Source organism: Lissotriton vulgaris, chromosome 4_1, assembly GCF_964263255.1.
Source record: "Lissotriton vulgaris chromosome 4_1, aLisVul1.2, whole genome shotgun sequence".
NCBI classification, from domain to species: Eukaryota; Metazoa; Chordata; class Amphibia; order Caudata; family Salamandridae; genus Lissotriton; species Lissotriton vulgaris.
This window is the reverse complement of record NC_141691.1, coordinates 1,555,275,485-1,555,302,214: the sequence shown is the minus strand read 5'-3', so window position 1 is coordinate 1,555,302,214 and position 26,730 is coordinate 1,555,275,485. Positions and strand designations below refer to the sequence as shown.

The 26,730-nt window shown below is 43.7% G+C and overlaps 1 protein-coding gene across 7 annotated transcripts in view; it reads left to right on the top strand.

The window, feature by feature from the left end:
* The window catches only part of ASPH (aspartate beta-hydroxylase), a 584,233-nt gene that overhangs the window by 259,357 nt on the left and 298,146 nt on the right, over window positions 1–26,730 (top strand). For all 7 annotated transcript variants that reach the window (XM_086965790.1, XM_086965792.1, XM_086965789.1 and 4 more), the window contains 2 exons: window positions 1,656–2,054; window positions 8,359–8,412. In XM_086965790.1, the coding sequence (XP_086821916.1) occupies window positions 1,656–2,054; window positions 8,359–8,412 (453 nt within the window). The remainder of the gene's footprint in view (window positions 1–1,655; window positions 2,055–8,358; window positions 8,413–26,730) is intronic.

Below are 26,730 nucleotides of genomic sequence, written 5' to 3'. Positions count from 1 at the left end.
AACTGGTTTAATTTCCTTCGTTCTGGAAGCACTCATTCTATCCCACTTATCCCTTACTGTTTCAACTTCATCAATCTGACCTGCAGTGCACCGCAGGGCTTGGCCCTAAGCTCAACATTGTTCAATTTGTGTGTGGCCCTTTTTGTAAGTATCGTTGGGAAACAGGGTTTCAGTACCACCTCGCATGCTTATGATACACAACTTAATTTCTCTCAGACGAGACGGCTTCCACCCGTAGGAGCTTCAATACCTGTATGAGGCAGGTCCTTGGATGCACGAGCACTGCTTGAAGCAAAACCGCGACAACACTGAGGTTCTGATCATCTCTGGAGGACAGCTAGTGACCATCAGCACTTGTCTGTCCCCTACCACTTGTGCCAAAAACCTCAATCATTGTAGACAGCAGTGTCAACCTAACAGACCAAAGTACCTTGGTACCAGCTACCTGCTTCAGCATCCTTAAGATGCTCAAAGTCTTTCAGTAGCTCCCCAGTAATTCCTGTAGGTCTGTCATTCTGGCCCTTATAATCACTTTTTGGACTACGGTAATGCTTTGTATGTAGTCATTCCCGCTTGTCTCAAACGGATTTGACGCAGAAGAGCCGCCGAAAACTTCCGAGCCCCTGGAACACCAATAGGAAGAGGGCCTATACTATTTCGAGGAAGGCGAAGACTACCAGTGCACGAGTTTGGACTCTGCATCCTCGGTGGCACAGGACCTGGATTGGCAGGACCTCGACGCCGAAAGTCCGGAAGAGGCTGTGGAGACGTACCCTTCGAGGCCTTCGCCGCCAGTTGACATTTGGATCTACAACATGGTCATCAGGAACGCTGCAACAGCTTATGGAGTGAAACTGGAGGAAGAAACAACAAAAGCCTGCTTCCTCCTAGAGACCCTGCTCCCCACTGAAACCAGGAGTCCATTCCTCCCCATGCTACCAAGTGTCCTGGACCAGGGGAGAGAGGCATTCAAAGAACCAGCAAGCTGCCGGTCTGTCACACCCAGGACAGAGAAAAAATACAAACACTCCTCTAAGGATCCTCCCTACATCCAGGGATCCGTCACAGCTGACTCCATCACTACAGCAACAGCCAGAAAAAGACCAACGTTCCCACAAACTCAGGCCCACCGCCTGACAAGAAGAGTAAGAGGATAGACCTCACTGGAAGGAAGATCGAGAGGAATGCAGCAGTTCACTGGCGTATTGCCAACTCTATTGCCCTACTCAACAGGCATACTTACCAGCATTGGGAAGAGGTCGGTGAACTGCTCAAACACCTCCCTGAACAATGCCAACAGAGTGCAACACATCTGGTGGAGGAAGGCAAGAATATAGCCAACTCATGAGGTGCCATTCTTGCCATTGTAATAATGTGGCTAGCAGGTGTCGTGGGAGCTTGGTTTCCAGCTACAGTAGCCCTCAATGTTGATTTCTATATTAAGAATTGGCATTACCTATTGCCAGAGAAGTAAGTTTCATTCTCTGATAGGTTGGGTCTGTGCATGTGGGTTTAAATGTTTTCTTTGCTTTCAGTTTTTTTAGTTTTTTCCAGTTGGATGTTTGTTTGGAATTTAACAAATTGCTAACGGGAAGTGCTCATGACAGAGTGAACATTGCAAGTTAGTAATTTACTGCTTGTTAACTTAATTTAAGGAGAGTATGATCGCAATGAGGATGAGGAGCCAGAACAAGAATCCTTTCTAGACGCAGAACCTGAGCTGGAATCCGAGGAAGAGCCGGAGCCAGAGCGAGAGATGGACGCAGAGCTTACCCCGGAAACCGAGCCAGAGGCTGAATTGGACCTAGAGTCTGAATCCGAGGTAGAACTTCCATCCGAGTCACAGCCAGAATCTGACCCCACTCCAGAACGAGAATATGATTTTGAGGATGAGCCTGAGCCGGAAGCAGAAACTGAAAGCACGCAGGAACCCGAGCAGGAACAGGAACCCGAGCAGGAACAGGAACCAGAGCCGGAACCAGAGCCTGAACCAGAGCCTGAACCACAGCATCCGACTGAAGAGCAGAGGGACCATAGTCAACCAGATGCAGAAGGTAATTTATGTTACTTGTTGGGTTGGGGTTCTTTATGTCAAACGTACATTCTCAATCTGGTATTTCAAACCTTTTCCTTTTTGTATTCTTTTGCCGTTATACAGCCGCAACACTTTATCTTCAGACAAATATTTCATTTGTGTTAGTAAATGTACATTTGTAAAGTACATTAAACCATAGGCATCAAAGCGCTTTAACCGGCTAGAGAGATACGGGGGTGACCAACAGAGGCAACTATAGCTGTGGGAAAATTCAAGTATACAAATTCTTGAGAAATGCAAAGTATGAAGTAATACTAACAATGTGTACCCAGAGAGTGTTTCGTAACCTAGCAGCTGCCACTGAAAATGCACGCTCACCCCATCGTGCCCTCCTAAAGCAGGGAACAATCACTTTCCTCTGACCAGCAGATTTCAACTGTCTGCTGGGAAGATGCTAGTTAAAACGGCTCTTAAATAGTAAGAGTCCTGTTGGTTAAGGGCCTGAAAAACCAGACACGTGGCTTTGAACAACAGGCGCTGCCTCGCTAGCAGTCTGTGAAGAGTCCTCAGCCCCTCCCTTCACCAATAGATGTTTAGTAATGCCCAAAACCAGACGCGCCGCGGCATTCTGGATAACCTGAAGTTTAAGGGAATAATGATTAGCGTTCATATACAGAGTGTTACACTACTCAAGGCGAGATGTTATTAGCGCAATGGCCACCGGCACTCTTGGCTCCTTGAGAAGGAAGGGAAAGATCTTTTTCAGGCACTTGATGATCCAAATACAAGAACTCGGTCATCTTAAACTGGAGATCAAATGTCAGGGTGTTATCGAAGATCATCCCCAGGTTTTTAGTGGAGGTTCTAGGAACAGGTAGTGAGCCATAAGTCTCTGGCCACCAGTGGTCGAGCCAAACCGAGTTCTCTGCCTCGAAGATCAAAATCTCAGCCTTATTGACATTCATCTTGAGCCAGTTCTCTCACATCCAGGTACTGACTTGCTCCATGCACAACCTAAAGTTGTCGGCTACACCTTCCCTATCACCTGATATTTAACACCTTCGACGCTCATGACGAGCTCAGCTCGTCATGAGGTACACCTCCATACACTCATGACGAGCTGAGCTCGTCATGAAACAATAGTAATCACGAAATATCAGCACAGGAGGAAAATAACACTAGCATCGATGGTGTTAAACGATGATATGTGTATCGTCCCCATAGGACAATACCTGAAAGCCGAAGGAATGTATCAGTTTAGCCAGAGGGGCCAACATAAAGGCTGCACAAGGTAAGACTAAGGGAGGACCCCTCTGACACCACAGGAGAGCTAGAAAGATCTAGCGCTAAAGTCTCCGCAGATCACTTTTTGGGTCCTATTTGCCATGAAGGATACTGGAAGATTGAGGGCAGAACCCCTCAGCACACCCTGATGCAGTCTTTACACCAATTGCCTGGGAGAGAAGGTATCGATGGCGGAGGATGATTATAGCCTAACTAGAACAGCTGCTCCTCCCTGATTTGCGTGGCGGCAAATGGAATCTGCTGCTACAATAAGTTCAGATTCAGTGTTGTTGTTCCTCCTAAAGCCATTCTGTGAGGAATCTAGAAGCGCAGAATCTGTTAAAAAAATACAAATTTAAAAAACGCGCTAATTCCTGATTTTATGTGCCTCTCAAGGATTTTGGTTGGTACGGGCAACAGAAATCTCCTTGATACCCATTTGGTTTCTTTTTTAGGGTAATAACAATTGCTTCTTTCCAGCACTGTGATCACACTCCGGACTCTAACACCTGGGCATACACCATCTCCGGAACAGCTGCAATTAGAACTGGTGCAAGATGCATCTCTGTGTGGGCAAGGATGGTCAGGGGAACGTGATGTAATATGTCCCAGAATAGTTTGAATTTTAACTGCTGGCAAACTAGAGAAGGACAATTCAGCAATAATGGGGGACCACCCTAAGACGTCATCTTCCATAGATGTAGGCACTGAGCCATCCTCCACAACTTGAAATTCAGAGAGAATCTTGAAAATCTTAGCCTCAAAAAGAGGCCACCCTATTGGTAACATCTAGAGAATTTTCCAGCTCCTGTTGAGCTGGCAGCGTTGTGAGATCTCGAACCCCCTTAGTAAAACCATTCTCCCCAGAATGTTATGTAATGTGGTGTGTTTTAGTTGACAATTCTCCAATGTAACGTTAAGCTTCATAATCTTTTAATTCCACAAATGGTACACATTTACAGTGCTAGCGCAGTAGGTTTCATGCACATTAAACCTGTTCAAGTTACATCGTAAGAGCACATTATGGCACATCTTTTTTTTAAATAACGCTTTTTCTTTTTGATGTTTTATAAAGTAAGCACAAGGGGCTCTGTCGTTTAGATGACGTGTTTTATGGCGCCCTTTACAGGCAACTTCTTAGTTAATGCTTCATCGTTTTGTGTATTAATCCGCTCTCTTGTTTATTGAAATGGTACAAATGGGTTGTAGTTGCACTGGTCATCGGGTTGGTTCTCAAACATGAGCAGATCTGAGACACCGGCTTGGCTTAGTGACGCATTCCTTGCCCCTTCTTTCTACCTGAGAGGGGGCAGAAGTGGGAGGGTTTTGGCGGCAATGGGAGTGCTCTCCTTCAAGGAGTGCTTCCGGCTCCATGCAGGCTTTAACCACGCTCACTAATAAGAGAATTCAAAATGCTGTTTATCTACTCAAACGCCTGCAAACAAGACTTGGCATTTCCGGTTTCTTTAGGTCCTGCGCTTTGCCAGACGCTATCAGTGCGTGGCTGGCAAGCTGCCCGTCAGCCGAGGAATGTGCTCAGTCAGGTGAGGCGTGTTTCTTCCCGAGTTCCATAATCCTGCTCATGGGGTGTTTGGTAGTGTGCACGTTCGCTGGAGGCCCTCACGGGCCTGCATGCTCATGCACGTGAGCAGAGTGCACGTGCGCCTTCTGTGACACTTGGAGGCAGAGCCTCCAAATGTCTGGTTACCAATCACCAGGGCCATGGGGTGAAATAGTCTGTGGCAAAGCGAGCTGGTTCATTTCAACACATTTGGGGGTGATAAATGACCTGGGTAAAGTTCCTGTGACGGATATTTGTTGTTAGACCTTGTTTAGGATTGAAAGCATATTAAAACGGCCGCACTGGGCATTCTCTCCAGCAGTAAGCAATTGGAGTTCTTGCCGGCCTGTCTGTGCCATTGCTTCCAAACCATACTGGAGGACGTTTTTAAGAGCACTGACAGCCGGTGAAACAGAACCGGAACATACATTCTGAGCTGGAGCTGTGAGGGGAAAGAGAGTTGTTGGGAGAGTAGAGCCACGTAGCCGCCAGTGACAGGCCTCAGATTAAAAGGAAGCACCGGGAAAGCAAATAGATCTTGTTTTTGGGATCCATTGCCTTTGCCAGTGCTTTTTAGCCATGATATAAAGCATTGACAGGATGCTGTGCAGCATGGGCTAAAACAAAACGCAAGAAGGCACGCATGCGCTATTATGCATGTGTGCCTACAGAAATGATGCAGATCTGGGATTGACCAGGCGCCCCCTGTAGAAAGAAGTGGGGGGCCACTTAGTCGCTCCGAGGGCAGGAGTGAGCCAAAGGGGGGCGGGGGGGGGGCGGGGGGAGTCCTTCAGCTGTTTCACCTTGGAGAGGGGCGGCGCTTGTTACGTCATCTGTAGGTGGCTTAGTGCTGCACGGTATAAGGCATCCCAAGGTCGGGGGTCCGCCTCTTTTCTCTCCACCGTGCACCCTGCCAACATGCCTCAGCAACCAACTCCTGGAGGAAGGAGGAATTGATGGAATTTCTTGCAGCAGAAAAAGGGGGCTACCCAAAATTTGGAATGATTTACTGAACTTACACCTTGTAGGGTTGTTTTGTGCGAGCACTGGGCAAGCAGGAGAGGGGACTGATCTGCTGGTAGTCCTGGACCTTCTTGCCCTACCCGGGGTTTCCTGGAGTTGAAAGTTGTGGGGCTTTCACCTGGTGAGAGGCACCACAACAGGGGCGGAGTACTATGTAGTGCCCTGGTGTATGTGGAACTGCGGGTATTGCCCATCCCTCGGAGTGATGGAGTGGAAGTTGACACTAAGGTATGCCCTGATGCCTGTGGTTGAGGGTGTGGGTGTAGAAAAGAGGCCTGCTGGCACTTTGCATTCCAAAGTGTTGTGCTGTAATGGGTGGAGACAACTATGGTATTGCTTGCACAATCTTTGAGCTGGTTTGCTGATCTTACGACCTGTATTCTCATAATACTGTCTTTGGCTGATCTTCAGCTTGTGGATACATAACAATAATGTATATTTAACTATGGTTATCATTCCTCTCTGATGCAATGTGACTATGTTAGTAAAAGTCCTCTGAAACAAAAGGGCCAGCCCAGTAACCCAGGGACCTGTGCCGGATAATTTCAAAAAGGTGGTCCCTATGGGGTGGAAGTGTAACCCTTGACTTCCACGGCAAAGTGTCAAGAAGGAGATAGAAACACAAATAACTTAGCATTACATATTTATCTTTTTATTTTAGCAACTTTTTCTTTGAAGAAGTTGTTAAAATAAAAAGATAGTAGTGCGAGTTTACGAGAGGTCGCAGGCCTCCCACTGCATTGACATAGAAGGCTCGGACTGCTCAACACCCAGCCACGATGACCTGCAGTATGTAGGCTATCTCGGAATTCCGTAAAACTTAATTTCTGAGCAGCAATTGCCCCCAAAACCAACTGATATAAGACCAAAAGTGACTGAAGAAATTCGATTTTGAAATTTTATATGACAATGGCAGGCAACCTATTTGTGATAAAGTTCACAAATTTCATATCAAAACGTTGTGAGAAACTGTAACCGGAGGCACCAAAAGGTGATAAGTGCCGGAGTCCTGTGCAGGACAATCCTGATAAGGCAGCATTGAGATAGTGAAGTGCTAACCGATTGGTCTGTCACCTTGTTTCTATTTTCTGGTTCACTTTAACTAAACTATTGAACGCCTGGTGTCCTTTCCACACCCAGATTACTTCACAGAAGAGGCTATTCTCACACTAAACGCTAAAACAGTTTTCATATACTTCTTTGATAGAACAAAGCCCTTTTGCAAAATCCAACAACTGTCTCATTCTCAAAACACAAAGGCCATGCTCGCTCCATAGCTGGCACAGCCAGGTGGCTAGTAAATGCATTCAGGCTTACTACGATAAAGGCAAAAGACAGCTGCCTACGCAACCCAGCCCCACTCTACCCGCAAAAAGGTGGTCCTCCATGGCTTTCCTTGGTAACATTTCCATAGCTGACACTTGTAAAGCAACTATTTGGTCCACTTCACACACATTCACTAAACATTACGTGTAGGTATTTTACAATGTCAGAAAGCTAATGTTGGCCAAGTTGTATTACGCACACTTTTGGTGTGCATTGCAATATCCTCTGGCTAGCCACTGCTTAGGGGAGAACTACATTACTTCCATGCAGAGCACGTATATCTAAAGCTACACATTCCACAAACTGAAAATATTACTCACCTTGTAAGTATCTGTTCATGCCATGTAGTGCAATAGGAAACCATTTTAGACCATGTATAAAAAAAGAGAGCAAAGTTGGTTTCTTGGTGGTAGCCTCTTTGACACTGCAACGAAGGGCCTGCTTGATGTTTGAACCAGGTTGTTTTTGTGGCGTACACTCCAAGTTTGTACATGCCCAATTCATTATTTTGAAAGTTTGTTTGACATTTTTATACTTTCCTGTGACTTGTAAATCCAAATAAAGAAACATTTTAAATCCACGTTTGTTCTATTGATGTGGAGCTTGTCTGTGTGATTAGCTCCCACGTCTTATGTAGTGTGGTACCAGGATTTAGCATATCATTGGATATTCCGGAGAATGAACACACAGTAGAAATTCATCCTATTTCTAAATCGGTGCGAAACTATTTTAGAGTAAAAAATAAATTTTCTGTACAAGTCATGTGGCAAAGCATCTACTTGTTTGTTCTCTGTGAAGAATGGTTCTATGTGATAACCAACTAGGTCAAGAGGCGCTCTTTCAAAAGTTTTCTAGAAGCTTAATGTTCTTTTCCTTTCTTAGGGCTGCTGGTAAGTTGTTCCAAAGGATAGCAGTTTCTAACTGTACACCTTAAGCTTAAAACCTTTTATTTGAGTTTGCAAAGTCTTCTTTATATAGCTTGAACTGCATTAGATAAAGTATACATGTGGCCTAGGACTTCGAAGTAAAGGAAAAACATTTGAGCATTTTTTCCAGTTTATAGGCTCTACCGAATGAATAGTTGTACTTTGTCTTCCTAAACTATTAATTGATTTTCTTTATTTCTAAGGTAACTCGGAGCAAGAGAATGCGCACATTTCTGACAAACACCCAGATGAGCGAGGTAAGCTGTTGTTTCATGGGATAATTTCTCTAGTGTGGTATTCAACATATTATTCTTAAGTGCTTACTGTGAAACTGAAAATGACAACCGGTTATAGATGGTGTCACTTTTTATGATCGGTCACTCGTGTCCACTCGCTAGAGCCACCTGTTGTGCTAGTAATATGTTTTACTGGTGGCAGTAATGGATGTTTGCTTTGCTGCAGTCTGCGTTCACAATCCCAGTAGTCTAGCTGCCCTGAAGCAGAACGAAAACCTAGCTGGCAGCTTTATGTATTTGAAATTTAAGTGTACTGTAAATGTATGCAGTGTACATGTTAAAAGGTATCTTCCTCCTTGGACTCCAGTTTAAGCTCAAGTCTTTGGAAGTCTATAAACTCCTTCAAGTAGAAACTTGATGATTACCTTTATGCTTTTTCAGTGTTTTTAAACATGGGAGTCTCTTAAGGATTGCTAGTGTTAATCATGTATACAGTGCTGTAAGCACAACACGGTACCATTACGAAATACACTTCCACCTGGGTCTATTTACAACTGAATGCAATGGTGCTGTGCTTATCAGCCAGCAATGCCCACACGTTTGTACTAAAGGCTTGCAATGATGCGGACGCGGAAAAGAAGAGTCTGAGAGAATACATGATGTTGGTGGCTTGCTCATGAGGTAGGAGGACTGATGTGTGCAGTATGTGAAGAAATAGAGAGATATTTTGAGATTACATTTTGAGGGTCTTTTTGAAGTAGAATAACAGAATAGAGAGTATACAGTTTCTTCCTCGCCAAGCCTCGGGTATGGTTGGGAAATGACAATCACATGGCTTGTAAATTCTGCTTATTCATATGATGCATTCCAAAAAATATATATATCTATACTACTATTATAAAGTGAGAACACAAACCTTTTGGCAAGGTAAACTCGGGAACCACAGCGCCAATCCACACACCCAATACATTGTTGTAATCCTCAGGGTGTGCAGAAGGGCATAGGCTATAGAAAATTAAAAAAAAACGTAAATTCAAAAATATAACTTTAAAAAAAAGTAGTGCCCTGAAAGTAGCGCCGGCCGCGACGCTGACGGCCACGACGTAGCACTGGCCGCAACGTACGTGATGACGAGGAGGAGCGGCGGCTCAGGTAAGGCTCTGGTACACGGGAGGGGGGGAACCGGTGCGGTAGGTTGGCCCGGAACAACTGCGGTAAGGCTCAGGGTCTGGGGGCAGCATTTCAGGCTTGCGTGCACTCCCGCCCCGGCCCCCGGCAGCCACGACATTGTCCGGGACACAGACAATGTCGTGGCGGGCGGGGGCTGGGGCAGGAGTGCACGCAAGCCTGAAATGCTGCTCCCAGCCCCCTTCTGCCCCGGGCAACGCTGGGGCGGGCTGCTAGTAATATATATAAAGAATTTTTTTTCTATTCGGAAAACCAATAGATTAGAATTAAAGGTTTAACTCTTCAATCTCGGATCTTCCTGAATAAGTACAAGGACCTGCTCATTCTTTTTGGTCCCTCACAGTTAAAATGCTTCCACTATTTACATTTAGATTTTGTCATGTCCGAAAGTAATGGAAAGTAATTTATTCATGTTTATTGTAAAGAATGTCTATATGTCCATGGCGAAACTTGAAGACGACGGCGACAAAGGTTCTTGTGCCATTCATCATATTAGCAATATCCGCTTCTAAACTCAATTCCTCCCACCTAGAACAGCAGCTCTCTGTGTACACAAGTCTCGCTGGCTAGCATTCCTGCACAGATGTGTAGTTTTCTTCTGTCATTAAACTTAACTGTCTTTTTGCTGTCCAGCAATGGCCTGCTTTGTCTCATAACTGTCTTTATTGCTACTGTCATGAAGCACCTAAGGTTTGCAAAAAGCTATGCATGTTTTCCTGTATTTAACTTTAAATGACTATTTGTACGTTGACAGCCAAAATGTTGCTACACTAACTTAGTTAGGCCCAGGCAAGGGAGTAGGTTTTAATATAAACAAGGTGTGGAATAAGTGGTTTCCACATATTGATTAAGGGCCAAACAATTTGCCATCTCGAATGGCTCAGGTGGAAAGATTAAAAGGAAGACCTGAAAATACAGTGTCAGAAACCAGTCTTATTATACAGATCACAGTGACACTGATTAATAGTGCACCGGAGGGTTAGTTCCTTCTATTGGACCTGATGGAATCCAGCTGCCTGGGATTTGGTCATTTAGTCCAATAAATTGCACTCATTCCGAAATTTGGTCAAATAACAAGCACAAAAATGTTCATGTCACAATAAAATACCGTGCTATTTCCCCCTGTTATATTCTGGCAGATTTTACGTACTAACATTTAACGAGGGGTGTGAACTTTATTGCACCTGATAATTATTGGGCGCCATAAACTGTGTTCAAGTTCGAATTTAGAGCCCTGTGTAAGCAGACAGGGGTTGGAAAAAACGGCCCCACTGGTAGTCAAGGTTTAAATGCTCAAAGTCTGCCTTTATCAGCAAATCTTCAGCTCTGGCTAGAGAATTTTTCTCCACCACAGCTAATGTGTGTACTCCACAATTCTACCTTATGTCTTGAGGCTTCCCCAGACAATCCTAAATCTCTTATTATTCTTTGCCACATTAAAATAACGCTTACATAAGGACATAGTACCTTCTTAAACCACCAATTCTTTAGCACTCTCTGCTCTAGCTGTTTGATCCCTTAGACAAAACTGCCTTTCTAGACTGAAGACCTTAATTCGAGTTCAAAATGTGGCAGATATCCAGTCCGTTGTATTACAAACACATTATAGCCTATGACACTTGTGATATGCCGGATGAGATATTATCTAGGTTTGTGACCGAGTATCCTTTTAACGGTTGTATCATTGTCTAGAATACTTCTATGAGAAGCTCCAGTACCTCAGATTTTTTTTTACCGCACACCATGTTCAGAAGTTTCCTGTTCCAGACAACTCTTCAGTTAATTTTCAGAGATGAAACACTTGCGCTGTCTAGAAACATATAGAAATATATGTGTATACACACACACACACACACATCACTACACACACACACACACACACACACATATTAAAACACCTGTCTTTCTCAATTATTTGCCTGCTAAAATGTCATTTTCCATGTCATAATAAGCAACAAAACATCTCTTCAGATGCTGTACTAACTGTGGTGAAAAGAGGTTTTACACAGGTAACCCTAATCAGGACTGCATCTACTGCCTATACTTATCGCATAAAGCTACAGACTGAAAGTTATGTTGTTCCTTTTTAGTGAAAACTCTCAAGGACCATGAGGGGACGGCTACTTTTATAGCGCCAAAAAATTTCAAACAAGAAAGGAGACCGTGTTAAACACTGAAAGTGAAGACTCATCATCTTCTTCCAGAAAGTCGCAAAACAGAGGGACTCTTTCCTCCTCATTTCTCTCTACCGCCGCTAAAAGATGCTCTAAAAATACCCTCATGGTTCCAGCTCATAAAGCTCACATGAGGGAAGATCCATCTCGCCATCCACAGAAAAACTATTGTCAAAAGCGACTTCAGAGTCTCGCCCACCACAAAAATCACCCACTCCTTCAAAAAACCATCTTTGGCAGAGTGCTTCACCGTCGACGAGGAAAGGGTCATCCACTCGGTCAATGACGAAGATGTCCACCACCATTACTTCCACTCTCGCTGCATTCTCGATGGCATTATCACTGTCGACGACAGCCTTATTGACGAGCCAAACACCTATACCGTCAATGCCTAACAAAGTCATCTCCATGAAGGCACTGCTGTCGACAGCACTCCAGTTGACGAAGACACCACCGTCGACGAATACCCCACCATCGGCGAAGACATCTTCTAAGGATAAGCTTTCTGAGACGGCCTCGTTGGCGGGGGAGATATCAGAAAATACAAAACAAACTCCCTTCTCACTCCTGCACTTCTCCCAGTAAAGTGTCTCATTTATTACACACTCCTCTATTGGATCAAGATTACTGAAGAGGATCCCTTTGGCGTGGCAAGCTGTTCTTGTGAATTGCACGTTAAGTGTCAATCACATGTGATGAGTAGCTTTAAGCACAAACTTATAATGCTCCTTCTGGGCACTGCCATCGAGAGTATCAAGAAGAAATACTCTCTACCTTAGTCTATGGCATCTGACCTGCAGTTCATGCTTGGTGATTATCGCCGGAGCTTCCCTCTATCACTTCCTCTCACCAGACCTCTAACTTCACCAGCAATGACTCCACCTTAGGCAGGCTTCATCATCACTGCCTCTTAGACAACTATTGTCTACGCCAATTCTGCATATTCTGCAAATCTCATCCTCAAAAGATGGTAGGGAAGAGGGTGAGGTACCAGAAACTAATACAGAATGGGGTGATTACATGATGCCATTTCCCTCATCTCCAACTCCACCATTGACGGACTCTTCTCCAGAGAGAGAGCATCAAAAAGGTTCGCTCTCCCAATGCATAGAAATAAAACAGATTGCTTTCTGTATGACTTTAAGGAGCTGTTCTTTAAATCTACTAGGGGCTATGCCTTTTAATCAATTTGTATTTGGGAGGAAGGGTTTGAGGTCATGAAGACCTCATCTTCAAAAGCGGCAGTCTTACAAACAAGGCTCCTGAAGATGCTCCTGCATGTCTCACTGGCGACCCTAAACGGGATACTGTTGTCACCCAAGTAGCCTTACACCTCTCCAGGAATTCTTCTGCACGTATCTCAGTGCCTCCAGATAAAGAGTGTAGGCGCCTTGACAATATTGGGAAACTTTTCCTCAATGTCCACACTAACTGTCAAGGCAGCCAACTCTTTAGCCCTTCTGGGAAGGTACTATCAACAGATGTGGTCGCACATTGCTCTGTGCATTGACCAGTTAACAGAGGATGTCCAAGCAGAGGCCAAGAAGATTTTGCCTGAAGATGAGCACACATCTTGTGAAGTAATAGATTGCGCCATGGATTTTGCCATTACCGGTTTCCGGCAATTAGCTGACACAGACACAGCCAAGTCTTTGGGGACCTTACAAGTTAAAGTGCCTGCTCATGGCTCACATGGAAGAGGACAACCTTCATACAGAGGGGTCTACCAACGATATTGTTACCGCTCATACTTCTAATCCGCTCAACAGTATTGTCCCCAATACCAGCAGAGGAACCAACCGCAATCCTAATATGTCAGACCCCTTCAGAGGGGACCATCAGGACGTCGAGGAAAGAACACCGACCAACGTCAATGATGTATCTCAGTCTCTATCTACTTCCTTTATTCCTGCTGCCCACCTCGGCGGCAGAGTTACCAACTTCCTCCTTCGATAGCAGGAAATTCCTAACTATCAATGGGTCCTAGACCTAATAGAGTTCAGCCACACATTGGAATGCTGTCAAAGACCACCCCCAACTCCCCACACCTCCTCAACCTTCCATCCACAAATATCTACAACTTCTCAAATTGGAGATTAAAATGGAGAGAGGTCCTATAGCCCACAGAGGGAAAAGCTTCCTACTCCCCGTTTCTTCTTAATCCTCAAGATGTCAAGAAAGTGGCAAACTATTCTAGACCTCAAGAAAGTGGCAAACGATTCTAGACCTCAGAAATCTCAACGTCTTCCTCAGGAAAAAATCATTTGTATGGTAACGCTGCAAGAGGTGCTGCAGCTCTTGAACCAGAAGGACTTTGACAACCCTTGACCTCCAAGATGCGCATTTTCACACACCCATCCTTCCAAAACACAGGCCGGAAGCCACTACCAGTTCAAGAAGCTCACCTTTGGCCTCAAATCCTCCCCTCACATCTTCTCAAAGTTCCTCGCACATATAGCAACTTTTCTTAGACAACACCACCATCAAGTCTGTCCTTGGCAAAACGACTGGTTGGTCAAGGCGTTTTCCAAATGCACTGCATGTGCTTCCACAATAGTTTGAATGGATCTCTTCAGACAGCTAGGTCTCATGTTGAATCTAGAGAAATCAATCCACATCCATTACAGATCATAACAATTTTAGCCACACTGGACACAATATACTCCACTGCTTATCCTACACAGGAGAGAACTACGACTCATGACGATGGCACAGCCCATTCAAAGAAAAAAGTTCATTTCTGTTCGCCTCTAGGGATGATGTCCTCTTGCATAACTCTCATATTTTGTTGTCTACCCATGCGTCCATTTCAAGAGGAATTGGACAAAGAATGGGTGCAGATGACTGGTTTGTTCGCTGACCTCATCCATGTCACTCCGACAGTGGTTAGAGCCTTATCCTGGTGGACGAAGCAGGAACATCTTTCAGTTGAACTCTCTTTTCGCCCTCTAACGTCCCCTATGGTAATCTGTTCTGATACTTCCATGGAAGGATGGGGAGCTTACTTCCAAGATAATAAAGTGAATGGAAAATGGCAACCAGCTCAACGTAACTTACAAATCAACTTACTAGAGTTTAAAGCAGTACATCTCGCCTTGCAGTCCTTTTTGCTGAGAGTTTACAATTCTGCAGTGATTGTCTACATGGACAATACAACCATGTACACCACATCAACAAGGAGGGTGGCACAAGAGCCCACCTGCTATTCCTGGAAGCACAAAAAATATGGCAATGGTCCATCCATCACAAGGTGCGTTTGCGAGTGGAACATGTTCCCATGAAACAGAACACTATATCGGAAACCAGAGGACATCTTTCTCCAGTGAGGCAAGCCAAATCTGGACCTCTTTGCCACCCCCCAGAACCGCAAATGCTGGCTTTATGCAATCTGGCATCACCAACTGGGATCATAAGGGAATCCATTTTCAATTGCATGGTCCAGCATCTTTTCCTATGCTATTCCTTAGATTCCTCTCCTTCCATGAGTCCTGAGGAAAATAAAAACAGAACCCTGCAAGCTAATGCTCATCGCTCCATCATGGACACACCAGCACTGGTTTACAGCGTTGCTTCTCCTATCTCGAGTGTCACGTTCAATTTAAGACATTTCCCACTCTATTGGCAATGAATCAGGGCTAAGTGCTCCATCTGGATACCAAGTCTCTTCATTTTCCATGAATTCCAGCACATGAACATACCAAGGGCCTGTGCTGATAGTATCAATAAAACGTATCGCCTCAAATGGAAAAGATTGTGCATGTGGTGTCATCAGGCTAAGATTCACCCTTTCTCCTCCTCTCAGGAAGAAATTCTCATGTATCTCCTTCACCTGGTCAGTTCTAGCTCACCCTTCCATCAAAGTCCACTTGGCAGCCAATTCCAGTTTCAGGTGATCTCCCACATCTCAACTGTTCTGGTCTTCCAGGACCATTAAATAATTTCTCACATTTCTCAAAGGCTTATTCTGAACATTTCTCTCCTGTAAGGTCTCCTCCACTTTGGCAACTGAACATTGTGGATGGACTTGAAGGGATCTTTAATAAGCTGAGACAGTACAAAGTGGATATCTAATTTCTCTCATAGAAGCTGGCCCTCCTCGCGTTGGCCAGAAGGGTTAGTGAGATTCAGGCCTTTACCATACAAGAACCTTTCCTCCAATTTAGAGGCAACAGGGTTATCCTTAGTACAAACCTCAAATTAATTCTGAAGGTTCCTGCATACTTTCACCTTAATGATATAGTAATTCTCAGCTCACTGGTTAGAGGCGGCAGACCCGAGAGCAGAGCACGGCCCGGGACCAGGGTTCGATTCCCGGCGCGGCAGGTTTCTGGACCAGGGTCAGCGGACTCGATAATTCTCTCGCCTCGGTGCCCACTCTGATCAGCGATCACACTCGGCAACTCTGGTCATTAGCTTGCCTCATCTTCACTAACGGCCCCACCAGACCGCCGGGGATGCCTGGTCTCACCCTGGAGATACCCAATAGGGACCATCTCTCAGGGAAGCCAGGAAGGGTTTCGCAGCGGTCGAAGCGCCTTGGGACCCTACGGGTAAGTAGTGCGCTATATAAATGCCTATACATTTACATTTACAATGTCTTTCCAAATTCTACAACCTCATCAGAAATAACACTTTACTCTCTAGGCATCAAGCAAGACCTAAAATTCTACTTGGACAAGAGTAAAGCTTTTTGCAAATCCTCAACTGTTTGTAGCTTATATTGCTCCAAGCAAAGGCCTTCATCTCTCAAAGCAAAGCATTTCCAAATGGATATCCAAAGCCATTCAATTCTGTCACCATATGGCTGGAATGCTGTTGACCATTTCAGTTCATGCCCATTCTACAAGGGCTATATCTACTTCTATGGTATTATTTTCTGGTGTGTCTCCTTCTGAAATTTGCTGATCAGCGACCGGGAAGAACAGACACACCTTTACTCAGCACTACTGCTTGGAATCGGCAGTCCACAGTGATGCAGCAGTGGACCAGGCAGTGCTTTGACATCTTTTTCACTAAAGGTGAACTATACCTGCCTTTCTCCTTCTGCTTATTCTTTACACACGTTTTCCATTGTATATGTATATATATTTTTGTATATAGTTTTTGCTTTAGATACTGCTACTTTGTTTGTGAACATGTTCTCGTTCATACATACTTATATGCAAATGTACTTCTTGTATGTACTATTCATTGAATAATCCAAAAAAGGGCTCTTCAACAGATGTTTAATCTGGTTCAAGCATGTGAATCTATGAAAGTTCCAATACTGGAGTAAGATATTAGTTACCTGTAACTGTACTTCTCTAGCATTGGAATCTTCTATAGATTCACATGCAACTCACCCTCCTTCCAGGGAAGCTCACTTTTCTCTCTCTCTCTCTCTCTCTCTCTCTCTCGCTCTCTCGCTCTCTCGCTCTCTCGCTCTCTCGCTCTCTCGCTCTCTCTCTCGCTCGCTCTCTCGCTCGCTCTCTCGCTCTCTCTCTCGCTCTCTCTCTCGCTCTCTCTCTCGCTCTCTCTCTCGCTCTCTCTCTCGCTCTCTCTCTCGCTCTCTCTCTCGCTCTCTCTCTCTCTCTCTCTCTCTCTCTCTCTCTCTCTCTCTCTCTCTCTCTCTCTCTCTCTGCTCTCTCTCGCTCTCTCTCTGCTCTCTCTCGCTCTCTCTCTCAGTAGACATGCATATGGTACACTTCATGCTCTAAAATCTCAGGGACTGGAGCTTCTCACAGGAGTGTTCTAGAGGGTGAACCTGATTGGTTAAAACATAAGTTTGGTCTCTTTCTTTAAATTACTGTTTTAGGTTACTAAACAAAGAGGCCTAGGCCTTTTCTAGACCATATCTATCAATAAATTGCTTTCTAAATTTAACGGCAGACTTCCATCTCGATGACTGGAGATGATTCAAGCATGTGAATCGATGAAAGATTCCAATACTGGAGAACCACAGTTACAGGTAAATAACTAAGTTCTTCCCTTTCAGGCAGGTTTATCCTCAAGAAACAAACAATCTCCCAAGAGACCTTCCAATATAAAGCACAAAAAAACATACACAAAAAGGAGAAATTCTATCCTTTCTTGAGGAAATGGTCTCACTACCATTCAGAAATTCTGACTCTAATAGCCAACCATGCACAGGTCAAGACTTTCCTGCAGGCTATGCTAACTATCATTGGGGCAGACCATTATTCAGTGGGCCACTCCCCAAAACTGTGCTTACTCCTGTGGGTTTGGTGATTCTGGCAACTCTGACCCAGATGCCACTTGACTTTGTGTTTCCACAGGCTTCAGTCTTGGCACTGCTTTGTACGAAGTGTGTGGCCTTCATGCCACGCACTCCTGTTCGCCCAACACCACCTAGAGTGCCAACTCCAGCGCCACCATCTGAACTGATTTCAGCACCACCTCCATAATACTCAATTACTAGACATCATCTCAGCGGCAAAAGAAAGTTTCAGGCCTGTTTTGATATCAAACCATTGGCACAACCCCTCCTTAAGTCCTGGAATCTGAGGACACCATTATCATACCAGGATGAATTCCACTGGATGTCCAGACTACGCTCAAGGACATTCCCTTTGATGTCAAGATGCTGTTCGGAGAAAAAGTAAACTCCTCCAGGGAGCACTTCCAAAACAGCAAAGTCCTGTCACTCTCTCTGGACCTAACCCTAATTTTCCACCAGCATTTCAGGAAGTTTCAAGGCTTTCCAGGTCACAGCAGTATTGGCAGTTCCAAACTTCATGGCCAATCAAACATGGCAACAACGTTCTCCCTTTTCAAGTTAAGGGTTAGATGTAAGGGACACCCTCACCACCAACAGCTGGGGCTCTTGTCCCTTCCACCTTCTGATGGCTCTTCTGCCTCAGACTTTTTAGATCCCACCCCAGACGCTACCACTTTTCGGTGGGTGGAGGGTTTCCCATTTCTCTACCAATTAGGAGACAATTAGATAGATCTCTGATTTATCAGGCGAATCTTCAAGAGCTATGCCCTACCTATCCTAACCTCACTTAAGGTCGATCCTCCTTCCACCAAAATATACTCTTCAACCATGCCTCAATTTTGAAGGTTGCAAAAAACACAGTTGATGGACAGAATGCAGAACAATGTCTTACATTCACCCCCGTACAAAGATCTGGGCCTAAATCCATCGTTTTTTTGCACTCCACACCACCCTAGGTCAGACAATGGCTATATGCAAATCAGCCTTGACCCTGTGCCTCATGGGAACAGTCCAGCCCGAACTACCAAGCCATGTCTTTTTCAATTTTGAAGGTGACACGTCTTGCCCTGTTCTACAAAGGGCCATATAAGTGGGTTCAAGGGACTTTCAAGTCCCCATGAAGAACGGATGTCTCAATCCCTACTTGAACTTCGCCTCTTCAACCTTTTAGTTTGGCAGCACAAGCCATGATGGTGTCTCTGGTCCAAATTCTTTTGGCATTCTTTGCAGGGGTAACCTAGTATCCCTGGAACTCCAAGATACCTAATTTCATCTTCTGATCCTTCATATCCACGTTACCTAAAGTTTATTGTGGGGTATGAGTTCAGGTTTCCTACCTTCGGATTGATTACTAGCCCCTGAGATTCCTCCAACATGATGGCGACTTCATTGTAAAGGTCAAGGATCTATGAATTCTCCAGTATTGCTTCTTTCATAGATGCACATACTTGAATCATTCCCCGTCGTCTAGGTTAGAGTCCCACAATACTTTCTAAAGCAGTAGAAACTGTATACTTAGCTTATGATGGCAAAAGACAATGACTTTAATAGCTTATCCATACAATTTATAAAGAACTGAACTCCAGCCATTCAGGCGATAGCACACTCTAGAACACTCCCTACAGAGGCATCTCCCTCAGATTTTCTACTGCACGTCATGTGAAAGGGAGTCTATCTGAGCTCTGCTCAGTTCTTCCACTTTTACCCTGATTTTGGTCATTCAAAGACACTTCTGCTGTTTCACCTACGAGAGGCTGGCATATATATGTCGGAATCCTTGAGCAAAGGACTTTTCAGACCATGTGGGACCTGTGGAAACAAAAGGCTGCACTCTGAAGATACTCACAAGAAGTGTATCTACTGCCTTTATCCTACCCACAAGGTAAAGGACTGTAAAATCTGTCACACCTTTTCATCCAAAACTCTCAAAGATAGAGAAGAGTGGGGTATTGTGGTCACAAAAGCTAAATTCAAGAAAGTCTGTAAATTCTGATGAGGCGCTCCACAAATTTGGGTGAGTTGCCCTTCTAATCAAAAGGGACAGGGTCTGAAAATTAATTAAAAACCAGAAAAGGATCCCTTTTGTATCACACCAATCGTAACAGTATAAATTATATAAGTATAGTGGAACTTCCCCTAACTGTTGGAATGTAACACTCTAAACACCGACAACTGTATTATGTATGTAAATATGTCTGTTTTATTACAGATGTGTGTGTATATATATATATATATATCAAAGAGTAATGAGCATAATGGTTTGAAAAGACACTTGACACATTGTATACTGCATTATGTATGTCAGTAGCGCAAAGCGTTTCATATTCACACACGCTATCACACCTACCCACTAGGAGACGACGAGAATATAAATAGGCGGCATGTTTGAAACTGACACAATCTGTTAATAAGTAAAGGTCAGACCAACACATTAACAGAGCGCAAATGCGAGGGTGCACCAAGCGCGATACGACTGCACCAACACAGAGATTCCCGCCTGGTCCCCAGGGCAAACCCGCACACACAATACCTTAGCGCATTTATGCATTAAGTATCCGGAGGCACCGGAAAACATTTGAAATTAAAACCCGCACGCACTCGGCAAACAGGAGACAGACCTTCAATTATACACAGCGAAACGCTTACAAAGTAATTTGCCACAACGCGGTCAACAATAAGCATCACCGCGTTTGATACATTGTAACACTCACCGGCGCTGAGGGAATGAAACATTGTAGCGCGCTAAGGTCTGACAGCCACAATACATCGTGTTTAAACGCGAAGTGAAAGTGAGGGAATCGCTGGGCTCTTGATGTCGGAGGGTTTCTATAGGAACATGATAACGCAAGGGGGAGGGTGACGTAAGTTTAGATTGTGAAAGGAAAAATACTCTGCTATGTTAATTGAACTAAGGCGTCGCCCTACGTTGCCATGGGGACCATGTAGAAAAAAGTTGAAAAAATGCAAAAACAAGCTAAAATGTGCATGGAAACAGGAGTGAGACACGCATGATGTAATGCAATGACTAAGGGGTATAAATGTAACCACAGTCTGTGTAGATGTTGTGAACAAGGCAAGTGCTTACCGCCGAAACGCGTCAAGCAGCCTAATGAGTGAATAAAACTTATTTGGGATCATCTATTTCACGGAGTCAGTGCCTTACTTGTATGCTGAAGTTTGGAGTGTTCCTGATATATATATGTATATATATATATATATATATATATATCTATCCTAGCACATTCTGAAAAACGCATTCTTGGACCACAGACTGACGAACCACCAGGCAGCAAATAAGTATTTCAGGATGATTTATTAACTCTTCTCACGGTTTTCTTCCGGCATATATATATATATATATAATATAAAATATGCTGCATACGATATTACATTATAATAGATAAAAGTATCCACATTTCAAAATTGCATACAGAATTACATATAAAAAAGTAAACAGAAATACCTTCCAAAATAAATGTCTTCATCTAATAGTTGTGGGTGACAGTAACCCTAAATTCATCAAACCCACAAATAATTATAAACAAAACACATAAAGATGCAAATCTTTGTCTCAAGTTGTCGACACAGCGTTTCGTGGTTTTTATAATGATTAACTCCACCTTCTTCAGGACAAACAGTTTTTTAAAGGGCAGGTTTATCTGAAAAAGGGGTTTCCTTTCTATACCATTTTTATTGTGGATTGTATTCTCAATTGAGTGGGGTTATCACTGTTATTTCTCTTCCATATACAGTGATCCCCTTCCTGTATTGCTACATCCAGGTACGCATTGACTGACCTAGATGTTTATTTACTGGATATTCTTAGTACTTGATTCCCTGCCCATTAATTTATTAGGTTGATGAAAGGGGTCTTTATTGGTCTTTTCCCCCCAAAATCTCTTTTCTTCCTTTTTCCTCCATAGTATCCTGTCTTTATGATCAGGGCATTGGGATTTTTTAAAATCCCCCAAACCTGATCATATATAGTGAGCCAACAAAACGGGGAAGCAAGTGAAATGAGACTTTTAAATTATAAATAAAGAAGGAATAAGTATTATCTACAGATCATACCCCAGTAGTGAAAACTGAGGTTTGGCAGTACATTTACAGGCAGGGAATCAAGTTTTAGGAATATCCTGTAAAAAAACAACTAGGACGGTCAATGACCGGCCTAGATAAAATACAGCTGCCACTATTGTGAACTAAATCAATCCCTTCTGAACACAATCTTCTAACAATGGGGCAAACCAACACTGGATCTGTTTGCATCTCAAGAGAAACCGAATTGAAAGTTTTCTGCATGCTGGCAACCTCAAAAGGGTTGTGGGGGAATGTGTTTTCAGTCAGTTCATGAGGATCTTTGCACATGATTTTTCGCTGATCCCTCTCGTACTCAGACTTCTCAGGAAGATGAATAAAGAGCCATGTCAAAAGATTTTAATTGCTCCATGGTAGCCTATGCAACACTCATTCACAGAACCTCTACTGCTGTCAGAGGAGAATCACAATCAGCTGGAACCCTTATAGGGTTTTACTGTTGATGAGCCGCAACCAGGTGTTTCATCCAAACCAGACTTCCCTGTACTTATCTGCTTTGCTCCTAGATTTAAGAGATATCCTTGCAAGAAGCAGAGCGGATAACACTAACAAAGCATATGGATTAAAATTGAAGCGTTTCTCCTTATGGACCCAAATGTAAAAATTCACCCTGTCTTAGCACCTCCAGAGCAAATATTGCCTTACCTGCTATCTTTGGCTAGATCAGGCCTAGTTCATTCTTCGGTTAAATTATACTTCGCTGCAATTTCAAGCCCCTTTGTTATGGTGTAACAGAATTATTACACAGTTTCTTAAAAGTTTATTCAGAGTCTTCCCTCTGATAAAATCTCCTCCTCCAACTTGGCAACTCAAATCAGTACTGGCACAGCTCATGAAGAGCCCTGTTGAGCCTATTAATAAGACAGAGATCAAATTCCTGACATGGAACGTAGCGTTACTTCTAGCTTTGACATCCACCAGAAGAGTAAGTGAAATGCAAGCATTCACTATCAATGAGCCTTTATGGATGACACTGTGGTTCCTAGGACTAATTCCAGGTTCATTTCAAAAGTCACTATGGATTTTGATCTGAGCAAACCTATTGTGCTTAAAATATTTTTCCCAAATCTACAGACTGCTGCGGAAAAACATTGAATACACTGAATATGAAGAGATGCCTAAAGTTTCATTTTCCTTGCACGAAAAATTAAGAACTACAGATCAATTTGTAACCGCATATGGAAACCATAACAACGTTGGTCCGGTTTCCAAGGCAAGCATAGCTAGATGGATATCAGCGACTATTCAATTCTGCTATTCTAAGGCAGGTAGGCCTTTAATGGAAAAGGTTATGGCACACTCTAGAAGGGTGATCTCAACAGAAACAAAAACACTGTTTGCTGGAGTACCTATCGAAAGTGTATGCCGTGCAGTGACTTGGAAAAACAGGCATACGTTCACACAGCATTATTGCCTGGACTCGTCGCAGTGTTACAGATGTGGGATAAGCAGCATTATGTCATCTTTTGTAACTCTGTTTCTTCAGCATTGGTATCTTTCATAGATTCACATGTGACCCACCCTCCTCTCCGTGGAGGCTCTTCTTGTAAGTGGAGACTAGTGCTTGAAAATCTGAGGGAAGTTTCCTCTGTAGAAAGTATTCTAGAGGGTGTTGGCACCTGATTGACTGGTGTTCGGTTCTTTATAAATTATTTGAATAAGCTATTAAAGTCAATGTCTTTTTGCCATTTTAAGCTATGTATACTGCTTCTATTGCTTTAGAAGGTACTGTGGGATTCCCATCTTGACGATGGGGAATAATTCAAGCATGTGAATCTATCAAAGGTTCCAAACCTGGAGAACAAGAGATACAGGTAAGTAAAATGTTTTTTTACCTAAACATGTAGAACCAGCTGTTGAAGGCTTCATCCCATGTCTTCAGTGGCTCATGACTTTTCTTCACAACTTGGGGTCCACAATAGCACCTGAAAGCGCCCATGCAGCAGCTATCTGGCTCGGACACCAATCCTTATCCCGCAGGTCCTGGCAGCATGTCCTCTTGCATCCTCCAACTGACCCATACATGAGCAGGCACACAAGAGCTTTTCAGTGCAGTCTAAGGAGGCAATGGCTCGGGTATCAGGGAAGCCTCTTGGCTTCTGACTTACTGTTTGTCTCCCTCCAATCTGTCAGCAGGTTATCCTTTCAGATCTGTTCTGTTGCAGGATATTGTAGTTTTCAAATGCCTCTTTATTAAGCAGGAGTACTCATCTGGGCAACATCACGGTGTGGGGCCTATGTTCCACGTTGGATCAGCGTCTACACATAATTGTTTAGGAGATGTGGGTGGTCTCTTATTATGAAGGCTTTTGCCCCTTCCATCTCAGGCAGTGCCACTCAAGTTCTGTTGGACACCACCAACACCATCCATTACATTAACAGACATGGCAGTGTTGTGCCATGGATCCTATGTTGTAAGTTGGTGTAGCTATGACAGTGGACCAAGCAATTGTTCATTTTTCCATTAGCCCCATACCTCACAGATATCCCAGGCATGAGAGCGGATACTTGAGTCACCTCTCCATAGAAGACAACACACATTGATCTCTTCGCCACAGCCCAGAGCAGAAAATATCTTTGTTTTTTAAGTCACACATTTCCCTCTGAATGGATCCCTAAGGAGTGCCTTTAGGTTCAACAAGTCACATGAACTGCTTAAAACATTTCGGCTGATCCTGTTTCTGGCAAAAGTACTGTGGAAGAAGCAGTGGGGGGGGGGGGGGGGGGGATGGGGGGGGGCGGGAGTTCATGCAGAGTGGTCTCCTACTCCTTTCAGACTGAGCGGGGAGGTTCGACCTATCACAGGGTCTTTGATATGCATTCCTGGAGAAGGTGCAGGAGGATGGAGCACAACTGATCGTGATCACCCATCAACTGGGAAGGAACTTTAAGTATGCGGGCCTGTTGGTACTCTGAAGTTAAGTCCCTTCTTTCTCTCCTGCACAGTGTAGACGTCTCTCTCCCATCAGTGTGGCCCTATACTTCATCCCAATCCCCAAATTGAGTGATGTCAACTAGAATTATTTGTGCTCGCTGCCTAAGGTTGTGGACATCATCTTGGAGGGTAGGAAACCCGCCACTGTATCCATTTATGCAGGTCTGTGGAGAACATTTGTTCAGTGGATTAACTGAAAAGGTTGGAAACATTACAATCACATCAATGTTTTATGATTTGCACGTTTTCTTGCCTTTCAGAACCAAGCAGTGGCTACTATAAAGTGTTATTTGGATCTTCTATTTGCCTTCTTGCCCCCTGACCAGCCCATTTTACTTAAGCTGCCACATTAACTGAAAGGTTTGATTTACTTAAACAAGTCAGGAAAACCTCCCACTCAGTTAATTATTCATGAGTGGGATTTAAATCTAGTACAAATGTTCCTCATGTCATCCCAATTCAAGCTGATCCACAGTTGCCTGGTTCGACTTTGGCAGTAAGGTTGATGAACTCAGGAGTTCTCGGTTCAACCACCATTCATTGTGTTCTATCGAAAAAGTTTTTTTTTATCCTGCCCATCTTTTTTTATTTTGATTTCATGAAAGTGGGATTTGCCTGTCACCTGGCCCAGTCAATCACGCCATCGTTTTAACTTCTCCTAATCCCTCCAAAGAGGCAGAGAGCTGCTGCATAGACTGTGCCCCTTGCATATTTCTACATTGACTCCACCTGACAGACCACATTGGGTTTATCCTTGTATTAAAATCTGTTGTGCCTTGGTTAAAAAAGATCCTACTGGAGGCATTTGTGCCTATTTTGACAGTGTCATTATGCTACGTTGGCTCTTACCAGAGGCATCCCAGAGGTTCACATTTGGCGGGTAGCCACAGGGTCATATTTACATTCTTTTAAGCCTCACAGCTCAATCATACAGTGGTGGATACTTTGCCAGGGCTGTTGTGCATAACCCATGATTAATGGGTGCTACTCAATCCCATGGTAGAGCATTGCTCTGAGACTCATTCTTAAGGTGAGGAATCTGCAGGAAAGTCATTTATTCAGAAGAAAAAATGTACATACCTTCAGTAATGATATTTATGGTAGGTAATATATCTTCATCCATATTCCTCACCATCCTCCTTCCTAGTCTGTAAGTTAGTACGATTAGTAATAATATCTCATTGTTCTAAACATATCTTATGCTGTTTTGCCGTTGATGCTGTCTTCGTTCTTCTCAGTAAACCACAGTAGAGCACAGAATAAGTACCAGGAACTGATATCTATATGCCTATTTGCGCCTTCTGTTCTACACAGTTGTCGTCCTGAGTCACAGCTAAGGCAACATTGTTCTACCTGGTGAATCTGGAGAGCGATTGCTGGGAAAACAGTTCCAGATTAATTTGTGTTCCTGATGGATGTTCTTACAATGTGAAATCAGCAGGGAGATATAATACCCACTCAAACCCTTTGTTTTAAATATTGTAGCTACACCTTGAGAAAGATTTTTTTTTTTTATTATGGCTTTAGGCTTTTTATTAATGTTTTCATTCAGTGCTTTTGTTGAATTGTGGCTCAGAGAGGTGTTTCTCACACATGCTATCCCACCTGCATATTCATCTACAGGGTCTTCTGTCTGTTAAATTCACAATGCCTCTAGTTTGTCTAGTAGTGACACTGCGCTCAATGGTGCTTTTTTGCAGAAGACACTTCTCTAAGAAGGCAGTTTT